The sequence below is a fragment of the Mirounga angustirostris genome, unplaced genomic scaffold, assembly GCF_029215605.1.
Source record: "Mirounga angustirostris isolate CCGP_5_RB_7025 unplaced genomic scaffold, mMirAng1.0.hap1 SCAF_3, whole genome shotgun sequence".
Classification (NCBI taxonomy): domain Eukaryota; kingdom Metazoa; phylum Chordata; class Mammalia; order Carnivora; family Phocidae; genus Mirounga; species Mirounga angustirostris.
The window spans coordinates 158,722,604-158,747,047 of record NW_026991711.1 but is presented as its reverse complement, the minus strand read 5'-3'; the positions used below and the strand labels follow the sequence as shown (position 1 = coordinate 158,747,047).

Sequence of the window (24,444 nt, the reverse complement as noted above, 5' to 3'; positions counted from 1 at the left end):
AAATCCTAAAATCAATTTTCAGAAGAGCAAATCATAATCTCAAGAAACTGACTTCCAGAGCTATTTGCAAAAATAAATGTATTTATAGAGACTGTTCCTAAAATAAAATAATCCTAAATGGCTCGAGATATTTTGTAGTTTAAAGCTCTTCCAAATCACTCGTGCTGGATCCTTGTCCCACAACATTTGGCTTTATTCTTTCCACAAACAAGAACAGCTATATTGACTTGAGCAGAAGCATTCATGTAAGTAAAAACACTGGGTGGTGGAATTAGGTCATGCTGTCCTCTGTCTCCACCACAAACCTCATTTGCCCTATTATGGCAAAAAGTATGTCAATCTCCCCAACACTTTGAGCATGAACCTGGTGATTAGGCCACACATTACTTAAAAATTCCAATCATTGCATTCAACCACTGATGCCTCTCTACACATTGGAGAGAGGAGCAGGAGAAAAATAAAGGCAAAGAGGGCACCTGGGAATTTCATTTACCTTCAATACTGTAATGTTCCAAGCAAAGCTCTCAGTTGCCTTGTTGAGTTTTCTTCCCTTTAAGCCTTCTTTTGCCCCTAGATTATGAAGTTCCTCGTGGAATTCCATCCCTTTGACAAAAAAGAACATATAAGAATTCTTAGTATAAATTTCAGAAAAATGGGCATTTATTACGAAAAATTCCCATTCCTGTTCTTTCCTTTATAATTTTGAAAACCTGAATCAAATGTTCCTTCCTATTCTGTTCATCCCCACCAATGGCTATCCTTAGGGGCAAACTAACAATAACCGATGCATTAGACCACATTACATTTTAAACAGCCAGGAGCCACCAGATAAAGACTTAAGAAGGAGGTTAAGAACCAAAATCTTCCAACAGGTTACATGTGTCTTGCTGATCTTCTACATGGTTTTTATGTGAAATGGTGTAATGTGTGACAATGTGTGACGGGTAACCATATGTGATAGTTGCACTCTTTTACTTTTCCTTATAAACTATCCATATGGTTTGACAGTAGACCCTGGAGTCCATATGGATAACAACATTAATCAATAAATGTTGAGTCAAAATAAAAAGATGTTTTATAAATAGCGTTCCTGGAAACAACTAAATACTGCAGATTTGGTAATGGCCTTAAAAGTTAATTTTAGCTCAACCATTTCTCAAGCTTGACTACTATAAAAGATATCACCATCCTCAGAGACGGGAATCACATTTTCTTCTGGACAGCTTACGCCATCTTTGGAAAGCTATGACTGATATCAAGCCAAAGTCTCTCTCCCTGGAACCTTTACTCCTTGGTGCTAGCTAGACCCAGACCAGCTAAATCTAATCTCTTTTCCACTGTGCAGCCCTTTAAATATTTGAAGAAGGACACTCAGTAAAGTCCACTAGAGCCTTTTCTCCGCCAGATTAAACATGCTAGCATGTTTCAGCTTTACTATAAATGTCTCTTCTTTAAAGATGACATCCAGGCAGAGTATCTGCCTCACACAGCTTCCTGGAGTTGAGCTTGTAGGGACCTGCATCCAGGAATATCATATTCAAAGTGGGCTTGAAGCAACCTACACAGGGTAGGGATTTACCACCACCCTCCTTGTTCTAGTTACTCTACTTTTACTAATGCAGCTAAAACCACGTTAACCTTTCTGGTGTTAGCGTCACAAATATAGCACATGGTAAGAGCATGATGGTGGGGTTGGGCTTACAGTCTGGCTCTACCACTTATTAGCTACATAAGCATGAGCAAGACCTTGAAACTCTCTGCAATCCAGTTTCCTCATTAGTGAAATGGTGATAACAACAGAGTTTACCTCAAGGGATTGTGGTTGAAGATTAAATGAGACAATACATATAAAGCTCTCAAAGTAGTATCCAGCATAAAAGAGCATTATATAAGTACTGGTATTATTTTTGTGCTTTCTGTCAACAGAAACATTTAAGCCTGTGGACCAGTCAGTGAACAGCACCATTTTTAAGGTCTAGTCTGGGTTCAGAGGTCAGCTCCTCCCTGTGTTAATATGGAATCTTGAATGATTCACTCAATCTCTCAGAATCTCAGATGCCTCATCTATAAATTGAATACTTGCAGAGTTGTCATAAGGACTAAGTAACAGTGTGTGTGCACAGTATATCATATGCAAATATATCAAGCAATTGTCATTATTGTCATCTTCCTCATCATAATCATTATGCATGGGAATCAAGGAAAATATAAATCCAAGAAAGATAAAAGTACAGGGTGTGTATGAAGGTGAATATAAATAAATAGAGGGGTGCCCTCACAGATATGTGACACATCCCATCCTTAAAGAAAGAACAAATCTAAAATAGTGGTTAATACATGAGGCAAAAGCTTAGGAGATTAATAGGATTATGGCTGAAATTATAAAAATGAGGTGGTTCTTAAGGGATAATGTGTAGTAAAGGGTTTTGACAGACTTCCAAACCACAAAAGTAGATTCAGAACCCCTCACCTCTCTAGACATCTTCAGACACTACCCTCCCATATACATACAACCCACCTACTGTCACCTTGATTTCTTCTGTACTAAACAAAGACTTAAGTTTAAACTCAAAAGTATCGTTAAACTATGGCACAAAATATTTGAATTTTAAGAGTAAAAACAGAAACTTTAAAAACCACCAAGAGTTATCATTAAGTTTCTAAACAAAATGGGGCAAAAGTAGGGGGATTACCTGCTTTCTGACACTGCACAATCTTTTCTTGGACTGTATCTGCCATTTCTATGAGAAACCGGCTCTCTTGAATCATCTGTCACAAAATAAACATAAAAAGGTGATTGTTAGAAGTCCTTAAACTGTCCCATTGGAAGGACAACATACAGAAAGATGCACCTGATCCTGGCAGTAATGGGGAACCATGGCCTTCAGCACAAGAAACGGAATATGGAAGGATAATGTCTGCTCCAACCCCCATCCACTCTAGCTCTAGCTAGAGTCGCCTACCTTATAATTACTTCAGTCATGTAACATGCTTGGCACACCATAGATGCCAAATAAACAACTAGTAAATAAATGTATACACATTCTTTAAGTCCCAGATCACACATTCATGAACACCTCTTTTCTACCCCCTCACTCCAAAAGTTACTGCAACATCAAGGCACGTGGTACTGGAACAACAGCAACAAGAATCAGAATAGGGAATCACCTAGTGGTGAGCTAAAGGACAACTGAACACATCAATGAAGTTAGCAGCTTGGATTTTGGTGGTCCAAAGATGGTGGAGGTCGGGTTCTCCCTGTAAAAGGGCTCCAGCTCCACTGGCAAGAATGAGGAATGGGTCAGATTTCAGAGCCACCAATTCAACAAAGGTTGTAGGCAATAACACTGAAATGGTTGTCCCTGCCCTTTACATTTGGGTAGAAAAGAAAATGTCCAAGAAATAATTAATATACTAAATGAAATAGGCGAAATAAGACAACTGTTGGAGAGATGGAGAAAAGAAAAATCTGTACTCGAAGAAGAGGGAAGATAATCGGTATAGAAGTTGTGATCAGAATGACAAGGGATTGGGACCCTTTTGAAGAAGTGACTGAAGAAAGGCAACCATTAGGCAAACTAACACTTCTTGAATTTCCAGCCACTCTTGTACTCTCAGTAAGTACTGTCCCATTTCACCTGGCTATTCTATGTTTTGTCTGTCTGAATATTCTGAAGGAAATTCAAGGCAGAATCCAAAGTGGACATAAAGTGTTGGGTAAGACATTTTTCATAATTAAATGCTGTTGAACAGATTGTAATCTCGTACAATCACTGTCAAACATAAAGTAGTTTATGATTACAAATTTTTAAATAGAAAAGAATATTGAATCACAATTTTTAATGCCTAACAACTCTATATAGGTAAAATTATATAATTCATTTATTTAATAATTATCTACTGAGCAAACACTATATGTAAGCACTGTAGTAAGTACAAGGGGTGTGATGCATTAAGGAGCAAAACAGACACACTTCTATCTCCATGGAGCTCAGAGTCTAGCAGGGAAGTCTACTCAAAAGGATGAATGAAATATGATAATTAATTCAACCAAACAAAATTGAATTACTCATATTTTCTGCCTAAAGTGGCAGCTTAAAGTAAGTTATTTGGAGAGTTAAATTGACCATCAAAACCATTAAAGTAGACACCCAAGAAGGTCTAGACTGAGTCACATATTTTAACTGCATTAATGCTTTCAACTCCCAAGAGGAAGTGGAAAGTTAGTGAGTAACAATTTACTAAATGCCTAACAGTAGCCTGACTTACTGCAGCTTCCAAGTCAATGAAACTTAGAAGCAGAGAAAGATTTAATATGAGGCCCATCTGATTTAGTCTTTTCTAAGCTTAGCATCCATGCATGCAACATCAATTGAGTTTTATTATAATTTCAAAAGTTATCAGATGTTGCAATAGTTAAGTAGTAGACAAAATGTTTTTATGAAACTCTAGCAAGGGAGACATTCATAAGTAATGGACACATTTTGTGACTTTACCATAAGCAAAATAGGTAATATAATAAACATTTTTAGAACCATTTAATTTTAAGACCAAAAGAATCTTAGGTATCATGACCAGCCCCTTAGTTTTGTAAGAAGGAAGGAAGGAAGGAAGGAAGGAAGGAAGGAAGGAAGGAAGGAGGAAAGAAAGAGAGAGAGAAAAGGGAAGGGAATAGAAGGGGAGGGAAGGGAAAGGAAGGAGAAAAGAAAAAAAGAAAAGAAGTGAAGACTTACAGGAGTTAAGATTCTTGTCTAAAAATAGAACTAATTAATGATTGAGCTGGAATTAAAACCCCAGTTACCTGGCATCCATTTACTTTCATGAAAAAATAGCACCCCTCTGATTTTGTCTGGCCTGGTCATACTCCTTGAGAGAATGCATGTCTTCACATACATGCAATCTTTGAGCCTGAAATATAGCATTTTCAAAGTCACCTGGCCCAGCCTGTCAGGAAAAACATGAGGGCATGCCCATAATCAATCCATTTCAACATTCAAATTTGTCCTTTTTAAGAAAAACTCAAAAAAGTAATAGGATTGATAATTTCCTTTGATAATATCTTGACTGACATCTTAACACTCACTTCTCTTGGTTTTGCTCTCAGTAGAGAACATTTCTTTGATTAAAAAAAAAACAAACTCTTTTATCTATTGATTTGTGGCCAGTTTTCTTTGCAGTATTTTACTATCTCCTCAGTGTTGAGCATAAAAAGAATATATTTCCAACAATGAATCATGAACACTACATCTAAAACTAATGATGTAATGTACGGGGATTAACATAACAACAAAAAATTAAAAGAAAAAAAAGAATATATTCCCTTCATGCAGAAACACCATAGCCTCTTTGTAATAACCTGAGAAGGAAGTGTCCTCTTTGCTATGGCTGCCTCTTCCACCAAGACAGTCAATCCGACCTCCACTGCCTCCCTCAGGAATCCATTCCCAATGACCCTTTCCTTTTTTTATCCAAAATCTCCACCTCTGTCCTGGCTTTTTCCCTTCTCTATATACCTCCTACCTCAAAGTAAGCAAACAGAAACAATAACAAAATATTCTACTGGCCATTAATCCTCCCTTAAAAAACTAGCCCGCACTCATTGTTTTGACTCAAGCAAGACTCCATCAAGACCTTCAAAGTTTAATCTTGGCCTCATCATCAACTACACCCTGGTCCATCCTCTGTCCTCATTCACTCCTGACTCAACAGCTGACAACTCTGATCATCCCTCCTTCTTGATTTCTGGGACCCTGTTTCTTTTTCAGCTTCACTCTTTCTCTGACTCCTGTACTACCTCTTTCTCCTTTTTTATATCCATACATGTAGGAATTCTTTGAGCTGCCTGGTCTCAGCTCTCCATTCTTTCCTTTGACCATTATCTTTCCTCTTAGTAATTTCATCCATTCCTAGAGCAATGAAATATTGTACTCATGCAGATCATTTCAAAGCCAATGTCCCCAACCCTGGCCTCTCTCCTAAATTCCAGATTCATACTTCCAATGGTCTACAACAGTGGTTTCCAAAGTAGGGAGGTATGTGCACTCTGGAGCAGGGAGCACAAGATAACCCTTTGCAGTACGAGAAGAAAGAATGAGGACTTTTATTCAGGTTTATTTTATTTGTAAAACTAGAAAGGAAATAAAGCTTTACAGATTGACCCAGTCACCAAGTCTTGCCTAACTTGCCAAATCAAGATCATATGTCTCTAATGCAGTAAGTAAGGTAAGACAAGGAAGAAGGGAATTTCACATGGAAGAAGGGCTAACAGCAGCACTCATGTATTAGCTTCTTCCAGAATATTCCAACTTACATATGCCTGTATTAGAGTAGTACCATTTACATAATCTTGTCCTAAATAAACTACACTTTCCCAATATGGATTCCTGAGAAGAAAATGAAGATTACCCAAGCACAAGCAAAAACGTGAAGATGGCAGAGCAGCTCCTCATTCTACTCATACCATGATTTCTTCCTCAGCAACACAGACAAGTGAAAACAATGACAGCGGGATCAGATCAATGTATTCAGTCACATTGGAAGAGCAAAAAGATTTATTTTTATTATTTGTAAGTAAAACTTTTAAAATCCAATGCTAATTTCTATTCTTGATTTGTTTTATATTGTATAAGCTGGTATATTATTAGTTTATATCATTTATGAATGAATACATTCTCAAATTTTTACTAAGGAGTTGCCCATGCTGGGTCCTCTCTATTCACCCCTCCAGATCCACGCTCTGCCATGCTCTATGCAGGGAAGTTTGGTCTCTGTGGGCAACATCAAGCAGGCTCCCTTGCTGACTGGCAACATCAAGCTGACTTCTGTTGGGATTGGCCAAGGGGATCCATCAGCAAGGGATCATGGGCGGGAGGCAGGAGGAGAGAGGGCTTAGGGTGGTTACTCCCTTGACCATTCCCTCCCTGCTGGACAATGGCCCCATAGCTTCCTCTCTACAAGACCAGAGCTCCTGTCAAGTGGCCCCTCTCTGCCAGGTATAGATATGATGGAGTGCCAGGAATGGCTCCCTCCCCTTCTCCTTTTCCACTGTTGCTATTCTTGGGGTACTCACCATCCACTGTTGCTTCTCTAATGCTTACCCATACTTTTATAACCAAACCCCTCATTTACTCCTTTAATCACCCCCTTTGCTATCTGCAGAGAACAAATAAGGTACCAGATACCTGTACATGTAATTTCCAGCATTCTGTCTCATCCAGACATCCAGGTTCAGATCTCCAACATTCTCTTTGCCTCACTGCATCCAGAAGGCGAGCTCCCACATTTTGTCAGTCACCAAGTCTTGCCTAACTTGCCAATTTTATCCCTTTGTTTCCTTCTTTAATCACAACACTCCTGGTTTAAGCCTTTAGTCCCACTCTCTGGACCATCTTTCAAATTCTAATTGCATCTCAAATGTTACCTTTAAAAATATGTTCTCCTCCATTTTATTCTCCCATTCCTACCCCGACTCTTGCCAAAAAAAAAAGAAATATCTCTATTTTCTTCAAACGCTCACAAAGCTCCCTTGGAGGCAATCAGAGGTGGCTTCGAATCCCTGCTCAGCTACTGGCAGGTTCTGGTTCTTCCCATCTTACTCCTTCTAAATACCACTTCCAAAATCATCTTCCAAAAGCATAGCACTAGTTACTTCCTGGCTTTGTCATTTTCTCCTTTGCCTATTGAATGAAGTAAAATTTTTCTAACCCAGAATTCAAGTCTTCCCATTTGCCTCAGCAGCCTTTCCCCCTATGGCTTCTCAAGTCTTCTAGGTCCCTGTGTGAATCACGCTTCTCCAAACACACCCTCTTTTTCCTCCTTCTACACATGTCTTACTCTTAGGTAAGTCTTCTTAAGCCATCTCCCCTGGCCAAAATCCTACCAGCCTCAAAGCTCATTTCAGTGCCTTCTCTTCCACTGGTGTTCCAATTTCCCTTTCCTTCTCCCTCTCACCTCCAAATTCCAAGAACATTCTATTTTTCTAGTCTGTTTACAAAATTTCTTATTTTCTATTTCAAGTTACAATTAATTATTTACTTATGTTATCTCCCACCCTTCACTTCCCTAGTAAATTGTAATTCCAGCATATCAGGGACTTATTTACCTTTATATTCACATATTCATCAATTCATTTATATAATCACTTTTTCCCTATTTTACTGTGTGATATTTATTTCTTCTACATATCGATTATCCACAGCACAGTATTTTATTTATTTTTGATCATTTCTCAAACCTATAATTGTCTTTTGGAACTAGTTTTTTTTAAGATTTATTTATTTATTTGAGAGAAAGAGTGGGGAGAAGAGGCAGAGGGAGAGGGACAGAGAGTCTTTAAGCAGACTTCATGCTGAGCATGGAGCCCGAGAGTCAGACACATAACTGACTATGCCACCCAGGCACCCCTGTCTTTTGGAACTCTTATTTCTCTTTTTATCTCTAGTCTTTTTTCTAGACTTCTCCATTTTTCTATAATCTTAGATATTCTGAGTTCCCTTTCAAATGAACACAAAGCTTTTAAGAGGATTATACCTATATACTCAAGTATCAGAAAATAAAATGAATTTTTAAACTTTATTACTGGGGCACCTGGATGCCTCAGTTGGTTGAGCATCTGACTCTTGGTTTTGGCTCAGGTCATGATCTCTAAGTAATGGGATCGAGCCCAAGTCTGGCTCCATGCTCAGCAGGGACTCTGCTTGAGTTTCTCTCCCTCTTCCCCTCCCCTGTTTGCTCTTTCTGTCTATCTGTCTCTCTCTCAAATATATAAATGTATTTAAAATAAATAAACTTTATTAATTATTTAAGGTAAATTAAATTCAGAACCAAAACATTCAACAAACCCTATGATTCAAGTTCTCTTCAAAATCCTCCAAGTAAATGTTTGTTAACCCCATAGTAAGAAATTTGTTTTTCCCCTTGTCTAATAGATCACTTTGTAAAGAGATAGTCAAGGGTGATTTAATCTTCAACATAGAAGAGCATCCCTATGAGATTCCTTAGAGGATAACCTGAAATCCTTTAGTAATAACATTCATAACTATTACTCTAAAATACTCATCATTAACTTAAAGTCACTGCTCAAATGGACTTTTCTCGTGAGAGCTTTTGATCATCTTCTCTATGGTAACAGCTTCCAATGTACTTAGAAAAAATAATTTTATTCTATTTTCTGCAGCCAACTTTCAATTATTAGTAGTTGTAGAGAAAACAAGATAGATGGCCAAAATACACCAATAATTCCCAACCACATTTAAATCAACAATTTCAACCTCTCCCCCTAGGCTTATCTAGGCTGTAAGGAAAGAAAAACGGTTGATTTGAGTTTAATCTCCTTCCTAGGTCTCTACAGATCCTGACATAAATGAAATATAAAGTGCAAAAGCCAAGGAGAGAAGGTGAGAATCATGTCCTCATATAATCCCCCAGCCGGGTAGTCAGTCTACCTAGCCAGCCAAAGCTAGGCTGTCTTGATTGATAGAATCAGGAGTGTCCTGGATTTACATATCTGATGTCTCAGCCTCTGTTCCCAGTTGCCTTTGCTTGTCATAGTAATACAAAGAGCTTTTCTTTGGTTCTGTCACATGAATATCTCCTAATGGATCTTATTACCTTACTATGGCTTTGAATCTAAAAGAATAGAGGTCTTACTTAGATAAAGATCAGCATTACTTTAAGCATTAGATGTGTCCTGAACAGGAGTGTTTAAAGTTGTCAGTTAAGATCAAAATCATTTATTTAAAATAAAAATTTTACTGAAGGGGGCAGTAATGCTTTTAATCAGCGATAGATTAAAGTGTCCAACCTGTGTGAATAAACTGTCCTTCCAGCTCTTCTCAATAGGGAATTTAACAATTGCCAAGGATCATTGCAGAGTCAATGTAACTACTGAATGGTACTGAAAAGATGAACTTTTGTCATACCATGATTCCTAAATCTTCCATAGATTCCAATTTTCTCCTGATTATATCAAAATTCCTAGAACCACAGAACTTTATATTTAGAAACCTATTATAGACAACCCCATTTTATAAGAGAAAAAACTGAGCCTCAAATGGGTTTCCTAAAACCAAACAACTGGTTAGTGAAATAGCTTAGACTAGAACCCAGGACCTTGAGGAACAGATCTAAGCTTATGAATTGCATTGTGATACTGATATTATATTAAAGTATAGAATTTCTTGGGGCGCCTGGGTGGCTCAGTTGGTTAAGCGACTGCCTTCAGCTCAGGTCATGATCCTGGAGTCCCTGGATCGAGTCCCGCATCGGGCTCCCTGCTCGGCTTCTCCCTCTGACCCTCCCCCCTCTCATGTGCTTGCTCTCTCTCATTCTCTCTCTCTCAAATAAATAAATAAAATCTTAAAAAAAAGAAAAAAAAATAAATGAAGTATAGAATTTCTTTTGCAAGTACAACTCAGTGATAAACAATAAAAATTCGCCAAGTAAAGTATCATAAAAATACATTTTGCCTTGACTGCTTCTCCTTCCAAGTCTAATTTGCAAAAGGCATCAACCACATAGATATTCTTCCTATCAAGCCTAGAAAGAAATGTATTCAGTGGCATCCACTGCTCTCTCAGGAAGGAGATATCTAATTTGGAAAGTTAATCACTTAAGAATATGCCAATCTACTCTAGACCTATTTTGTTCTCTCCTCTTAAGAAGACTAAAATAATTAAACTATCTCTTACCTTCCTTCTAAGCAAAACTCTGGGTTTTAGTTTTTGATTCTCTAGATAATTTAAAATAAGACCTAAATTTTATCAAACTCGATACATTTTAAAATCTGATTGCCATTACATATATATTTGCCAACTAGAATGAAGATAATTTCCTTTAATTTTTAATGTCCTTAAAACTTTTAAATCAGATGGACTATTAGTAAATTGGCATCTTTTGCTTTTAAGCAAAGTCAATCCTATTGAGACTGTTACTTTTCAGTGAAACAGGTACACACATAAGGCCAGAACATCTGCAAGCTCCCTGGAAGTCCACGGCATTTGATGTATGCAACAAAGTATTCTCTGTCCTGGGAATAGCTCTGAGTCACATTTCCAAGCCCGATTTATGACGGCATAGGACAAGAGAACCCACACAGAGCAGGCCAAAGGACAGTTGTCTCCACATCCATGATATTGACAGGATCTACTTCAGTGAGTTGCTTTCTTTTTTTTTTTTTTTTTTAAGATTTTACTTATTTATTTGAGAGAGAGAGAGAGAATGAGAGAGAGCACACGAGAGGGGGGAGGGTCAGAGGGAGAATCAGACTCCCCACTGAGCAGGGAGCCCGATGCAGGACTGGATCCCAGGACTCCAGGATCATGACCTGAGCCTGAGCCTAAGGCAGTTGCTTAACCAAATGAGCCACCCAAGAGCCCCCAGTGAGCTGCTTTCTGTGTAAAGGGACCATTTCACCTTTTCTTTTCTCCAGTTGTTCTATTTCCAAGATATAGTTGTCAGCTATATCTTGAATAATCCTTAGAAATGATTATTTTCACCCCACTATGATTAACATTTAATTCATTCATAAAATTATCACGTCACCAACCATCGTGAACCATCTCCAGAATTTTCACTTGAGTATTCAGAAATGCAAAGTGAACTTTGAAGACGCACAGACAGTATTTCACAGAGAAGCCAGCCTATGATGCAGCCAGCTTGTTGATGCACCTCTGATGTCCAGTGTCCTTAGGACCCTTGTACCAAGTGGAAATGTTATCAACCTTCAGGATGCTGACAATTACTCCAGTATACAAAAAATGTACAGAAAACATTGCCACACCCACGATTAGAAGCTTCAGTGCACTAAGTGTATGATACCTTGTTCATAAATAACCAGCTCTGTTTTGGCACCTGCCAGCAGGCTGTTCTTTTTCTGTGTTCCATTAGTATACAGGCCAACGTACTTTTTGAAATGCAAACTAATATAGAGTTCCACACAAACTTCACAATGAGAGAGTGATGGAAGGAGAGTATCTATGATTTACTAATTTCAATTTAAATTGATTTCAGTAAGCAAAACTACATGGGGAGACTGGAGACATACCACAACTTTTTCCTATCCTGAGCTTCAATATATCTTTGTAATAACACTGACAGAAGAGAATGTATTTAGTCCAACCCATTATGGTTTGATTAATTAATACCTGCCAATGTACTGATTCCACTGCAAGAGTAATAAAGATAGCAATTAGTTCTTTTCACTAGAATCCTGGTCATGCTAACATAAACAGCTACTCTCCAAATCATACCCCAACTGACTTAGTAAAAGATTAAATAACCCTTGACCCATGTTCTCTAAATTGTTTTGATTTCTCTTCTATCTCCAGAAAATCTGTTGTTCCTACCATAGTAAAGTTTTAACTTTTAAGTTAATGCTAAATAATTCAGCACAGAAGTCACCTTCAGAGAACACTTTGTGTTTATTTTTTACAGTAACAATCTCCTGTAACTATTCCACCTCCGAATGTTGTATTCAAAACACTAATTACCTAAAAGTTTTCACATTAATTTAAAACACTGAAAAAGCCCAAATATGTTAAGCAAAACTTTTTAATGATGCATGAAAAAGTGGACAGGTGAGAACATTAGAAAAGTAAAATTCAGCTATCTAAAGAAAAAAGTTATATAAAGGTTAGACAGTATTTTTCTTTTAAAATTAGTTGTAGATAGGGACTTCTCATTTGCATCTGCTACTCCTTATGAAGGTTCTATTATAATGTGAGAATGTGCAAATGAGCTGCCCAAGAGTAACAAGGACCATATATCCTTGAATCACCTGTCTAGTGTGCTGGAGTGGACATTGGACAAAAATGCCAGAAGGTCCTGAAAAACCTCTGTAGAGCCTCTTTAGAGAAGGGGGAGGTGAGTGAAAATAAGAACATTCGAGAGAGACAGAATTTAAAAAAAAAAATTCTTTGCAAACAAATTCTGCTGAGCATGGAGTGGGATTGGGGGTGGGGTGTATTACAAGTCACTGTGAAAAGTGCATCATAGTACTCAAGGTCCTTAGACTCCATCCTGCTCAGGACATAAAACATCATTTGCTTCACTATCTGGACCTTGTATGTTCCTGCTCTTTTTTTTAAAAAGATTTTTTTTATTCATTTGAGAGAGACAGAAACAGAGAGAGCACAAGCAGGGGGAGAGGCCAAAGGAGAGGGAGAAGCAGACTCCCCACTGAGCTGGGACCCCAATGTGAGGCTTGATCCCCAGGACCTGGAGATCATGACCTGAGCCAAAGGCAGATGCTTAATCATCTGAGCCACCCACTCACCCCTGTTCCTGCCTTTTTTAGGTGTAAGTCCTGCCTTCCTATCAGGACATCTTGTTCCTAAAGGACAGAAATTTTTATTCAGATCATTTCTTCCCTCTAGCAACTTATACAGTAACAGATATCCAAAACGGTTTGTTGAGTTGACTAATCAAAAGCCTAATGACATACACAAAGTGATAGGTTAGAAGAGAAAGTGCTGTTTTACAAGCAGAAATATACATCTTCCCATCTCATTTTATTTATGTTTATCTTGAGTCAAAGAGCTGTCATGCTTTACATATGGCTATTTGTGCTGATACCTGCCTCTGTTTATTCATCTCTGTATTGCACAAAATCTGCCAAAGTTCTTTATATATGATATGTATTGAATGTTATGAATAAGCTCAATAAATGAATTTTTTCTTAATGTCAGTTTTGTGAGAAGTTAGGACAAAGGTCTGGACTTAGATTGATGGAGAGGGAATTAAGGCTAAGAAGTCATTCTAGGTGGTATAGAATGGAAACACAAAGGATGGAAAATGAAAACAAGATGGCAAAGACATCAGCTTGACTGAAGGAGAGGGTTCACACAGAAGGAAATAGGAAGTGAGATTGGCAAAACAGCCAGCACTGGAGGCTGAAGACAAGTCTAGGTAAAAAATCAAAAACAGAATTTGAGGATGATTATTCCAATTGTTGAATTAGAGAAAGGTAGAGACTAAATGGAGGGCTAGTCATCCTATTGAAAACCTCAGGCAGGAGGAGAAGAGAGTCTGGTAAGAACCTTGGCTAAGCCAATATAAGAAAATGGATACGAAAGAAAGAAAGAGAGAGAGAGGAAGGAAGAAAGGAAGGAAGGAAGGAAGGAAGGAAGGAAGGAAGGAAGGAAGGAAGGAAGAAAGAAAGAAAGAAAGAAAGAGAGAGAGAGAGAGAGAAAGAAAGAAAGAAAGAAAGAAAGAAAGAAAGAAAGAAAGAAAGAAAGAGAGAGAGAGAGAGGAAGGAAGGAAGGAAGAAAGAGAGAGAGAAAGAAAGAAAAAGAAAGGAAGGAAGGAAGGGGAAATGGATACATATGAGAAAAAACATGAGGAAAGAAATATTGAACTGTAAATTAAAAGACTGCATTGGCAACCTTAAAAGGCTGGGCAGTGAGTGACTCCATTACTACAGTGCCTACTTCGGAGGATATTTTCTTAGAGAAAGTGCAAAGCCAGAGTGGGAAAGTGAAGCTTGCTCTTTCAAAGACCTGGGAGGCAAAAATCACAGTGCAATAAAGGGACAGGTCACTTAGAAATGGTACTCTGGTTTTAAATGAAATTCTCAATACAATTTCTGAAAAACCATCCTAAGGACAATATGAAGCCACCAAAACGGCAGTGCCCCTCGAGTCTAACACCAACAGCCTGCTGCTGTGTGTCTTCAGTCTGGGAAAGAGGCATCGATCCCACCTTCTGCTTTTAGGACCTATTTATTCTACTTACTTCAGTTACTGATAAAGTTCCCAGTTTGCTTTAGTGCTTTTCAGAAGCTGGCACATCCCTCCTCAGGCTGGGACACGTACTTGATAATCAGGAAAGTCACCTGTGTTTCTGCTGCCCTGAATATCAGACAGGCATTTCCAGAGCTGCATCCCTATTCAGAGCATGAAGGGAGATTGTGGTTCTCAGGACAAATTGTAATGCTTTGAGCAACCTCACCCTCACCTAACCCAGACTTGGGGAACACTCTGTCTTTAAGATCTCTTCCTTCTCCCAGGTAAAAATCCTAGGTAGGACAGGATCGGTTAAGTTCACTCAAGGCTACAAATTGCTGATAATCCAATGTGTTATTATTCATGAAGATTTTTTTTTTTTTTTTGCATTTTAAAAGAGATTAAAAAGTCCTCACCCAAAGGAATTGATTGTAATTTTGAAATTCCAAGTACCAGTGAGCAGATAGAAGATGTATGTTTTATTTTTTTAATTTTTTAAATATATTTTTTTAAGATTGTATTTATTTATTTGACAGAGAGAGACACAGTGAGAGAGGCAACACAAGCAGGGGAAGTGGGAGAGGGAGAAGCAGGCTTCCCGTGGAGCTCGATGCAGGGCTCCATTCCAGGACCCTGGGATCATGACCTGAGCCGAAGGCAGACGCTTAACAACTGAGCCACCCAGGTGCCCCCGAAGATGTATGTTTTAAATAAGATATGTACTATGGGGAAACTGTCTTCTGAAATTATGCCATGTAAATAAGCCCACTCTACTAAGGATATATTTGGTGTTTGATTTCTTGATATCAACACAGGATACTATAATAGAATTATAACTGCCACATTAATATTAAAATGACTTTTAAGACGAAATTTTTAAGACCATCAATAGGAAATATTTCCAATTATTAAATTAGCCAGTGTTTGGTAAGGAAGAGAACCATCTCAGGTCATTAGGGAAAAGCTAAGTTTAGAAAAAAATCTGTGCAGATGAACTCAGGGTCAATGTTTTCTAAAATATTTTCACTTTATTTCCTGTTGATAAGTAGTATTGTTTGATACACTCAGGTTGGCTTTAAGTAAATGGAAGTTACTAGTTGCCTGATTTGTTTCTTTTGATACTGAAATAAGCCAAATTTGTATCTGTTTGGAAATGACTTCAGGTCTTTTTTTTATTCTAAATGTATTCTGTATTTTTTTAGTGGTTACAACTTTTCGTTTTGGTTGGCATCTATACAGTTCATTACCATTTTTGAGGAATCCAAATATTTAAGTGATTTGAGTTGAACATTCAAACTGTACCTGCCCCCCTACTACCACCATTACCCTGGATTTGTTTTCTGCCTTAGTCATCCAAATATTTTTTGTATTATTAATAGTCTGCAAGGAATTTTTTTAGACCTTATTTTTATGAGAAGTTTTAGCCCTCTGAGCTGAAAGTACAGAGAATTCCCGTAAACCCTCTAAGCCCATCCCCAGTTTTCCTACTATTAACGTCTTTCTTTAGCATAGTATATTTATTACAATTGATGAGCCAATATTGATATAGTATTATTAGCTAAAGTCCAGAGTTTACATTAGGTTAACTCTTTGTATTATATATTCTATGGGCTTTGACAAATGCATAATGACATGTATTCACTATTACAGTATCATATAGAATAGTGTCAGTGTCCTAAAAATCCTCTGTGCTCCTCCTATTCATCCCTCCCTCCCTCATCTTACCCTGTCTCCCACCTCTGGCCCCTTGATCTTTTTACTGTCTCCATAGTTTTGCCTCAGTCTATAGAGTTTTTAACTGTATGTTTAAGACAAGGAACAGTTTGGTTAGCGTGGTGTCATAGAGGTAAAACAAAGAAGATTTAATGATTTACCATAAACACATCAATTATGGCACCAGATCTACACTATTTTCACCAACAATTAATGCTTCTATTTACTTTTTATTCAACTACCATTCATTGGTAACATAGTACATGCCAGCACTGTTTTAGATGCGAGAGATAACAGTAGTAAGCAAGACAGACAGGGTCTGTGCCACCATGGAGTATACATTTAAATTGAAGGGGAAAGGAAGACAGAAATTAAACATAAAGTCAAGCAAAATATTTTTCAACACTGCTAAGTAGGGTGATGGAAATAAAACAAGGTTATGTGATAGAGTGACGGGTGGGGGACAGTGGTTAGGGAAGACGTCTCTGAGGATATGATATTTGAGTTAAGAATTAAGAGATAAGAAGCAACTATTCATGCAACAGAACATTTCAAGCAGAGGAAACCACAAATAAAATAACCCAGAGGTGGGAACAAACTTGGTCTAGTTGAAGAAAGAAAGAAAGTCCACGTGGCTGGTTAGCAGCGGGGGCGGGGAGGGTTGCAGGTAGTGAACAGGAGTGGGGGTGAGGCTGGGAGAGGTGAGTGAGATAGGTATATAGGTATGCAAGGCCAGATCATAAATGACCCCATAGAACACAGTAAGGAGTTTCCATTTTATTTTAATGGGAAGCACTGTAGGATTTCAAGCAGGAAAATCCTGCTTGATCCAATTTTTTTTCTTAAATGATTTCTCGAGGGGCACCTGGGTGGCTCATTGGGTTAAGCGTCTGCCTTCGGCCCAGGTTATGATCCCAGAGTCCTGGGATCGAGCCTCAAATCCTCGAATCCTCTGGCTCCCTGTTCAGCCAGGAGCCTGCTTCTCCCTCTCCTCCCTACTAATGCTCTCTCTTGTTATCTCTGTCTCTCTCTGTCAAATAAATAAACAAAATTTTTAAAAATAAATAAATAATAAATAAAATAAAATTATTACTCGATCTGCAGAATATCTTAGAAGTCTTCTTTAAAATAAATATTAACACTGATATAAGAAAAGCATTGAAGATGCCAGCCAATACAATGCAAATCCTCAAAAGTAAAAATGATGTTTTTACATTCAGGTCAATATCATCATTACTTGTTTAAGTTCCTACTCACTTCCCCACTAAAAGAAATAAGCCAAAAGAGCTGTCAAAAGAGTTTTTAATCACTTGCAAGGTCTGCCGGGTTTACCATTTGGCATAGGGATATTTATACTCAGTTCCCGACCAATATGAAAAATCATTTCTGTAGGGAACTATAAATGAAGATCTCATTGTAAGTACTTCTGCTTTCTACTGTGGCCTTTTACTTAAGTATTGGAAAACTATGCTATGCTTGTAATTACAAACTGCATTTTAAAAATACAAATGAGAAAAGGCTGATGTCCAGATTTGGCTCCAGCAGATAGAAATGAAAAAACAAGACAGTATTGGACACTTGGGGATGTAAAATGGAAATTGGCCAAACACAGTCCAGGTGCTCCAGGTGCTCTTCTGCTTATTCCAAGCCCAGCTCCAGGGAACCAGCCTCCCCTCCAAGGAATAATTTTTCTATCTCAGCTTCACAGAGAATTGGAAGAATAAGTGATTTCAATTGTCTGTCTCTATGGCAACTAGTACCCTAATTTCACCTCTTAGATGGCAATTATACCTATTCACTGAATAGCTCTCAGTCCCTACTTTTATGACGAAAAAATTGATTTCATGAAAAATGAGATATAGGTAATAGGTGAACTTTTCCCCCAGTAACCATGGAGTACAGTTTATAAGAGGTGTGATCATTCAGAAGCAGAATGCATTCTATGGGTTTTTTTTTTTTTTCTTTTTCAATTGTAGAGTGTTTATCCCAAATGTCTTTCCTCTAGTTGTTTTTTTAAGGATAAAAGATTATTCTTTTCTTGCTTAACATTTATTTTTTTTTATTCAACTATGAAAATTAGTTGGGTTCATTGTAAAGAATTTTGCAAATAGAGAATAGAAAGTAGAAAAACAGGGGGGGCGGAGCAAGATGGCGGAGGAGTAGGAGACCTGGATTTCGTCTCCTCTCAGGAATTCAGCTGGATAGGGATCAAACCATTCTGAACACCTACAAACTCAACAGGAGATCGAAGAAAAGAAGAGCAACAACTCTCTCATCAGAAAAGCGACCACTTTCTGGAAGGTAGGACGTGCGGAGAAGGGAATCCGAGGTGATATTCGGGAGGATAGACGGCGGGGGAGGGGCCTCCATCAGCCGCTTCTGGCAAGTGATAGAGCCGCGGAGCACAAAATCGGAACTTTTAAAAGTCTGCTCCGCTGAGGGACGTCGCTCCAGTGGCTAAGCGGGGGGTGGAACCCTCCGGGACAGTGTGGTCTCAGGACCCTCGGGGTCACAGAAAGACCGGGGGTGCCTGAGTGTGGCAGAGCTCCCAGGTAACGGAGCAGGGAAGCCGGCTGCAGAGGCGGAGCCCAGGCGCGGGCTCTCAGCTCGGGGTGGCCATAAACCGTAATCCACGGCACAGTCGGGCCCCTGCTCCTCCAGCAGGGACCCAACAAGCGGCAGATCTGGGGAGACTCACCTTCCTCCCCCGGGAGGAGCCGCGCGGGAGCGCACCGCAGGGATCTGCTGGGTTTGGAGACTCCACCTGGGGTCGGGTGCCAGAGATAGAAACGCGCGTCACAGGCCGGGTGAGCACGGAGTGCAGCCGGAGACCGGGGAGACGGGAGTGACTGACGGCTTTTCTCTGGGGGCTCACTGAGGAGCGGGGCCCAGAGTTCTCGGCTCCTCCAGGGTGGAGATTGGGAGGCCACCATTTGCACTCTCCGCCTCCAAAGCTGTATGGAAAGCTCGCAGGGAACAAAAGCCCCGGAGAGCAAACCTGAGCAGATTACTTAGCCGGGAGGGGGCGAGGGCGGGGCAATTCCGCCTCCAGCAGAGACATTTGGAAACCACGGCAACAGGCCCCTCCCCAGAAGATCGGCGAGAACAGCCAGCCAAGACCAAGTTTACCGATCAATGAGAACGGCAGAACTCCAGCGCTAGGGGACTACTGCACATAGAATTCACGGCTTTTTTACCATGATTCTTTAGTCTTTCAAAGTTAATTTTTTTTAACTGTCTTTTTGTCTTTTTATTTCTTTTTGAATTTTTCTTTTTCCCTTTTTCAACCAACATCTTATCAATCCCTTTTTTTAAAAAAAAAAAACATTTTTATTTTTCATTTTTACAGTCATATTCTATCCCTTCATAGTAGTTACCCATATTTTTGGCTTATATGTATAAGTTGTTCTCTCTTTAAAATTTTGAGATAGTTTCTTCTAACAGATTAAAATATACCCTAAATCTCTAGTATATGGTGTTTTCTATTCCCCTGCCTGATCACATCCGCTCCCTTTTTTTTTTCTTTTTCTTTTTTCTTTTTTTAAATCCTCTTCTTTCTTTTTTCAAACAACTTCTTATCAATTCCTTTTATAAAATTTTTTATAATTTCCATTTTTACAGTCATATTCCATCCCTTCATCATATCAACCCTTATTTTTGTACATATATAAGTTTTTCTTTCTTTAAAATTTTGAGAGGCACTTTCTTCTAAAAGACCAAAATACACCCCAAATCTAGTGTGTGGCACTGATCTATATACCATATAGATCATATTTGATCACATTCTGGTTTTTCTTTTGTTGTTGTTGTTTTGTTTTGTTTGTTTTTGTTTTTATCTTTATCTTTTTCTTTTTTTTTTTTTTCTTTTTCTTTTTTCTCTCTTTCCCTTTCTTATTCCACTGCTTCAGGTCTTTTCTGATTTGTTTAGAGTATATTTTCTGGGGACGTGGTTACTCTGCTAGCATTTTGTTCTCTCATTAATCTATTCTCCTCTGCACAAAATGACAAGACGGAAAAAATCACCTCAACAAAAAGAACAAGAGGTAGTACCGACTGCCAGGGACCTACTCAATACGGACATTAGTACGATGTCAGATCTAGAGTTCAGAATCATCACTTTAAAGATACTAGCTGGGCTTGAAAAAAATATGGAAGTTATTAGAGAAACCCTTTCTGGAGAAGTAAACGAACTAAAATCCAACCAAGTAGAAATCAAAAAGGCTATTAATGAGGTGCAATCAAAAATGGGGGCGCTAACTGCTAGAATAAATGAGGCAGAAGAGAGGATCAGTAATATAGAAGATGAAATGATGGAAAATAAAGAAGCTGAGAAAAAGAGAGATAAACAACTACTGGATCACGAGGGCAGAATTCGAGAGATAAGCGATACCATAAGACAAAACAACATTAGAATAATTGGGATCCCAGAAGAAGAAGAAAGAGAGAGAGGGCCAGAAGGTATAATGGAGCAAATTATAGCAGAGAACTTCCCTAATCTGGGGAAAGAAACAGGCATGAAAATCCAGGAAGCACAGAGAACCCCTCTCAAAATCAATAAAAATAGGTCAACTCCCCGACATCTAATAGTAAAACTTACGAGTCTCATAGACAAAGAGAAAATCCTGAAAGCAGCTCGGGAGAAGAGATACATAACCTACAAGGGTAGAAACATTAGATTGGCAACAGATCTATCCACAGAGACCTGGCAGGCCAGAAAGGACTGGCAGGATATATTCAGAGCACTAAATGAGAAAAATATGCAGCCAAGAATACTCTATCCAGCTAGGCTGTCATTGAAAATTGAAGGAGAGATAAAAAGCTTCTAGGACAAACAAAAACTAAAGGAATTTGCAAACACAAAACCAGCCCTACAGGAAATCTTGAAAGGGATCCTCTAAGCAAAGAGAGACCCTAAAAGCAACATAGACCAGAAAGGAACACAGACAATATACGGTAACAGTCACCTTACAGGCAATAAAATGGCACTAAATTCCTATCTTTCAATAGTTACCCTGAATGTAAATGGGCTAAATGCCCCAATCAAAAGACACAGGCTAACAGACTGGATTAAAAAACAAGATCCATCGATATGCTGTCTGCAAGAGACTCATTTTAGAACCAAAGACACCCCCAGATTGAAAGTGAGGGGGTGGAAAACCATTTACCATGCTAATGGACACCAAAAGAAAGCTGGGGTGGCAATCCTTATATCAGACAAATTAGATTTTAAACCAAAGACTGTAATAAGAGATGAGGAAGGACACTATATCATACTTAAAGGATCTATCCAACAAGAAGATCTAACAATTGTAAATATCTATGCCCCTAACATGGGAGCAGCCAATTATATAAAGCAATTAATAACAAAAGCAAAGAAACACATCGACAACAATACAATAATAGTGGGGGACTTTAACATCCCCCTCACTGAAATGGACAGATCGTCTAAGCAAAAGATCAACAAGGAAATAAAGACTTTAAATGACACACTGGACCAAATGGACTTCACAGACATATTCAGAACATTCCACCCCAAAGCAACGGAATACACATTCTTCTCTAGTGCCCATGGAACATTCTCCAGAATAGATCACATCCTAGGTCATAAATCAGGTCTCAACCGGTACCAAAAGATTGGGATCATTCCCTGCCTATTTTCAGACCACAATGCTTTGAAACTAGAACTCAATCACAAGAGGAAAGTCGGAAAGAACTCAAATACATGGAGGCTAAAGAGCATCCTACTGAAGAATGAATGGGTCAACCAGGAAATTAAAGAAGAATTAAAATATACATGGAAACCAATGAAAATGAAAACACAACTGTTCAAAATCCTTGGGATGCAGCAAAGGCAGTCCTAAGAGGAAAGTATATAGCAATACAAGCCTTTCTCAAGAAACAAGAAAGGTCTCAAGTACACAACCTAACCCTACACCTAAAGGAGCTGGAGAAAGAACAGCAAATAAAGCCTAAACCCAGTAGGAGAAGAGAAATAATAAAGATCAGAGCAGAAATCAATGAAATAGAAACTAAAAGAACAGTAGAACAGATCAACGAAACTAGGAGCTGGTTCTTTGAAAGAATTAACAAGATTGATAAACCCCTGGCCAGACTTACCAAAAAGAAAAGAGAAATGACCCAAATCAACAAAATCATGAATGAAAGAGGAGAGATCACAACCAACACCAAAGAAATACAAACAATTATAGGAACATATTATGAGCAACTCTATGCCAGCCAATTAGATAACCTGGAAGAAATGGATGCATTCCTAGAGATGTATCAACTACCAAAATTGAACCAGGATGAAATAGAAAACCTGAACAGACCCATAACCACTAAGGAAATTGAAGCAGTCATCAAAAATCTCCCAAAAAACAAAAGCCCAGGGCCAGATGGCTTCCCAGGGGAATTCTACCAAACATTTCAAGAAGAATTAATACCCATTCTTCTGAAACTGTTCCAAAAAATAGAAACGGAAGGAAAACTTCCAAACTCATTTTATGAGGCCAGCATTACCTTGATCCCAAAACCAGACAAAGACCCCATCAAAAAGGAGAATTATAGACCAGTATCCCTGATGAACATGGATGCAAAAATTCTCACCAAAATACTAGCCAATAGGATCCAACAGTACATTAAAAGGATTATTCACCATGACCAAGTGGGATTTATCCCTGGGCTGCAAGGTTGGTTCAACATCCGCAAATCAATGTGATACAATACATTAACAAAAGAAAGAACAAGAATCATATGATCCTCTCAATAGATGCAGAAAAAGCTTTTGACAAAGTACAGCATCCTTTCTTGATCAAAACTCGTCAGAGTATAGGGATCGAGGGTACATACCTCAATATCATAAAAGCCATCTATGAAAAACCTACAGCAAATATTATTCTCAATGGGGAAAAACTGAGAGCTTTCCCCCTAAGGTCAGGAACGCGGCAGGGATGTCCACTATCACCACTGCTATTCAACATAGTATTGGAAGTCCTAGCCACAGCAATCAGACAACAAAAAGAAATCAAAGGCACCCAAATTGGCAAAGAAGAAGTCAAACTCTCACTCTTTGCAGATGATATGATACTTTATGTGGAAAACCCAAAAGACTCCACCTCAAAACTGCTAGAACTCATACAGGAATTCAGTAAAGTGGCAGGATATAAAATCAATGCACAGAAGTCAGTGGCATTCCTATACACCAACAACAAGACAGAAGAAAGAGAAATTAAGGAGTCGATCCCATTTACAATTGCACCCAAAACCGTAAGATACCTAGGAATAAATCTAACCAAAGAGACAAAGGATCTGTACTCAGAAAACTATAAAATACTCATGAAAGAAATTGAGGAAGACACAAAGAAATGGAAAAACGTTCCATGCTCATGGATTGGAAGAACAAATATTGTGAAGATGTCAATGCTACCTAGAGCAATCTACACATTCAATGCAATCCCCATCAAAATACCATCCACTTTTTTCAAAGAAATGGAACAAATAATCCTAAAATTTGTATGGAACCAGAAAAGACCCCGCATAGCCAGAGGAATATTGAAAAAGAAAAGCAAAGCCGGCGGCATCACAATTCCGGACTTCAAGCTCTATTACAAAGCTGTCATCATCAAGACAGCATGGTACTGGCACAAAAACAGACACATAGATCAATGGAACAGAATAGAGAGCCCAGAAATGGACCCTCAACTCTATGGTCAACTGATCTTCGACAAAGCAGGAAAGAATGTCCAATGGAACAAAGACAGTCTCTTCAACAAATGGTGTTGGGAAAATTGGATAGCCACATGCAGAAGAATGAAACTGGACCATTTCCTTACACCACACACAAAAATAGACTGCAAATGGTTGAAAGACCTCAATGTGAGACAGGAGTCCATCAAAATCCTAAAGGAGAACACAGGCAGCAACCTCTTTGACCTCAGCCGAAGCAACTTCTTCCTAGAAACATCGCCAAAGGCAAGGGAAGCAAGGGCAAAAATGAAGTATTGGGACTTCA

At 38.6% G+C, this 24,444-nt stretch overlaps 1 protein-coding gene across 3 annotated transcripts in view; it reads right to left on the bottom strand.

Moving 5' to 3' along the window:
* Nucleotides 1-24,444, bottom strand: part of PLCL1 (phospholipase C like 1 (inactive)) — a 365,254-nt gene that overhangs the window by 52,279 nt on the left and 288,531 nt on the right. For all 3 annotated transcript variants that reach the window (XR_010410263.1, XM_064586875.1, XM_064586874.1), the window contains exons 4-5: nucleotides 2,694-2,769; nucleotides 494-603 (exon numbers count right to left, since the gene is read on the bottom strand). Coding sequence is in view for 2 of the 3 variants with exons in the window: in XM_064586875.1 (XP_064442945.1) it covers nucleotides 494-603; nucleotides 2,694-2,769 (186 nt within the window). In the remaining variant the exon portion in view is untranslated. The remainder of the gene's footprint in view (nucleotides 1-493; nucleotides 604-2,693; nucleotides 2,770-24,444) is intronic.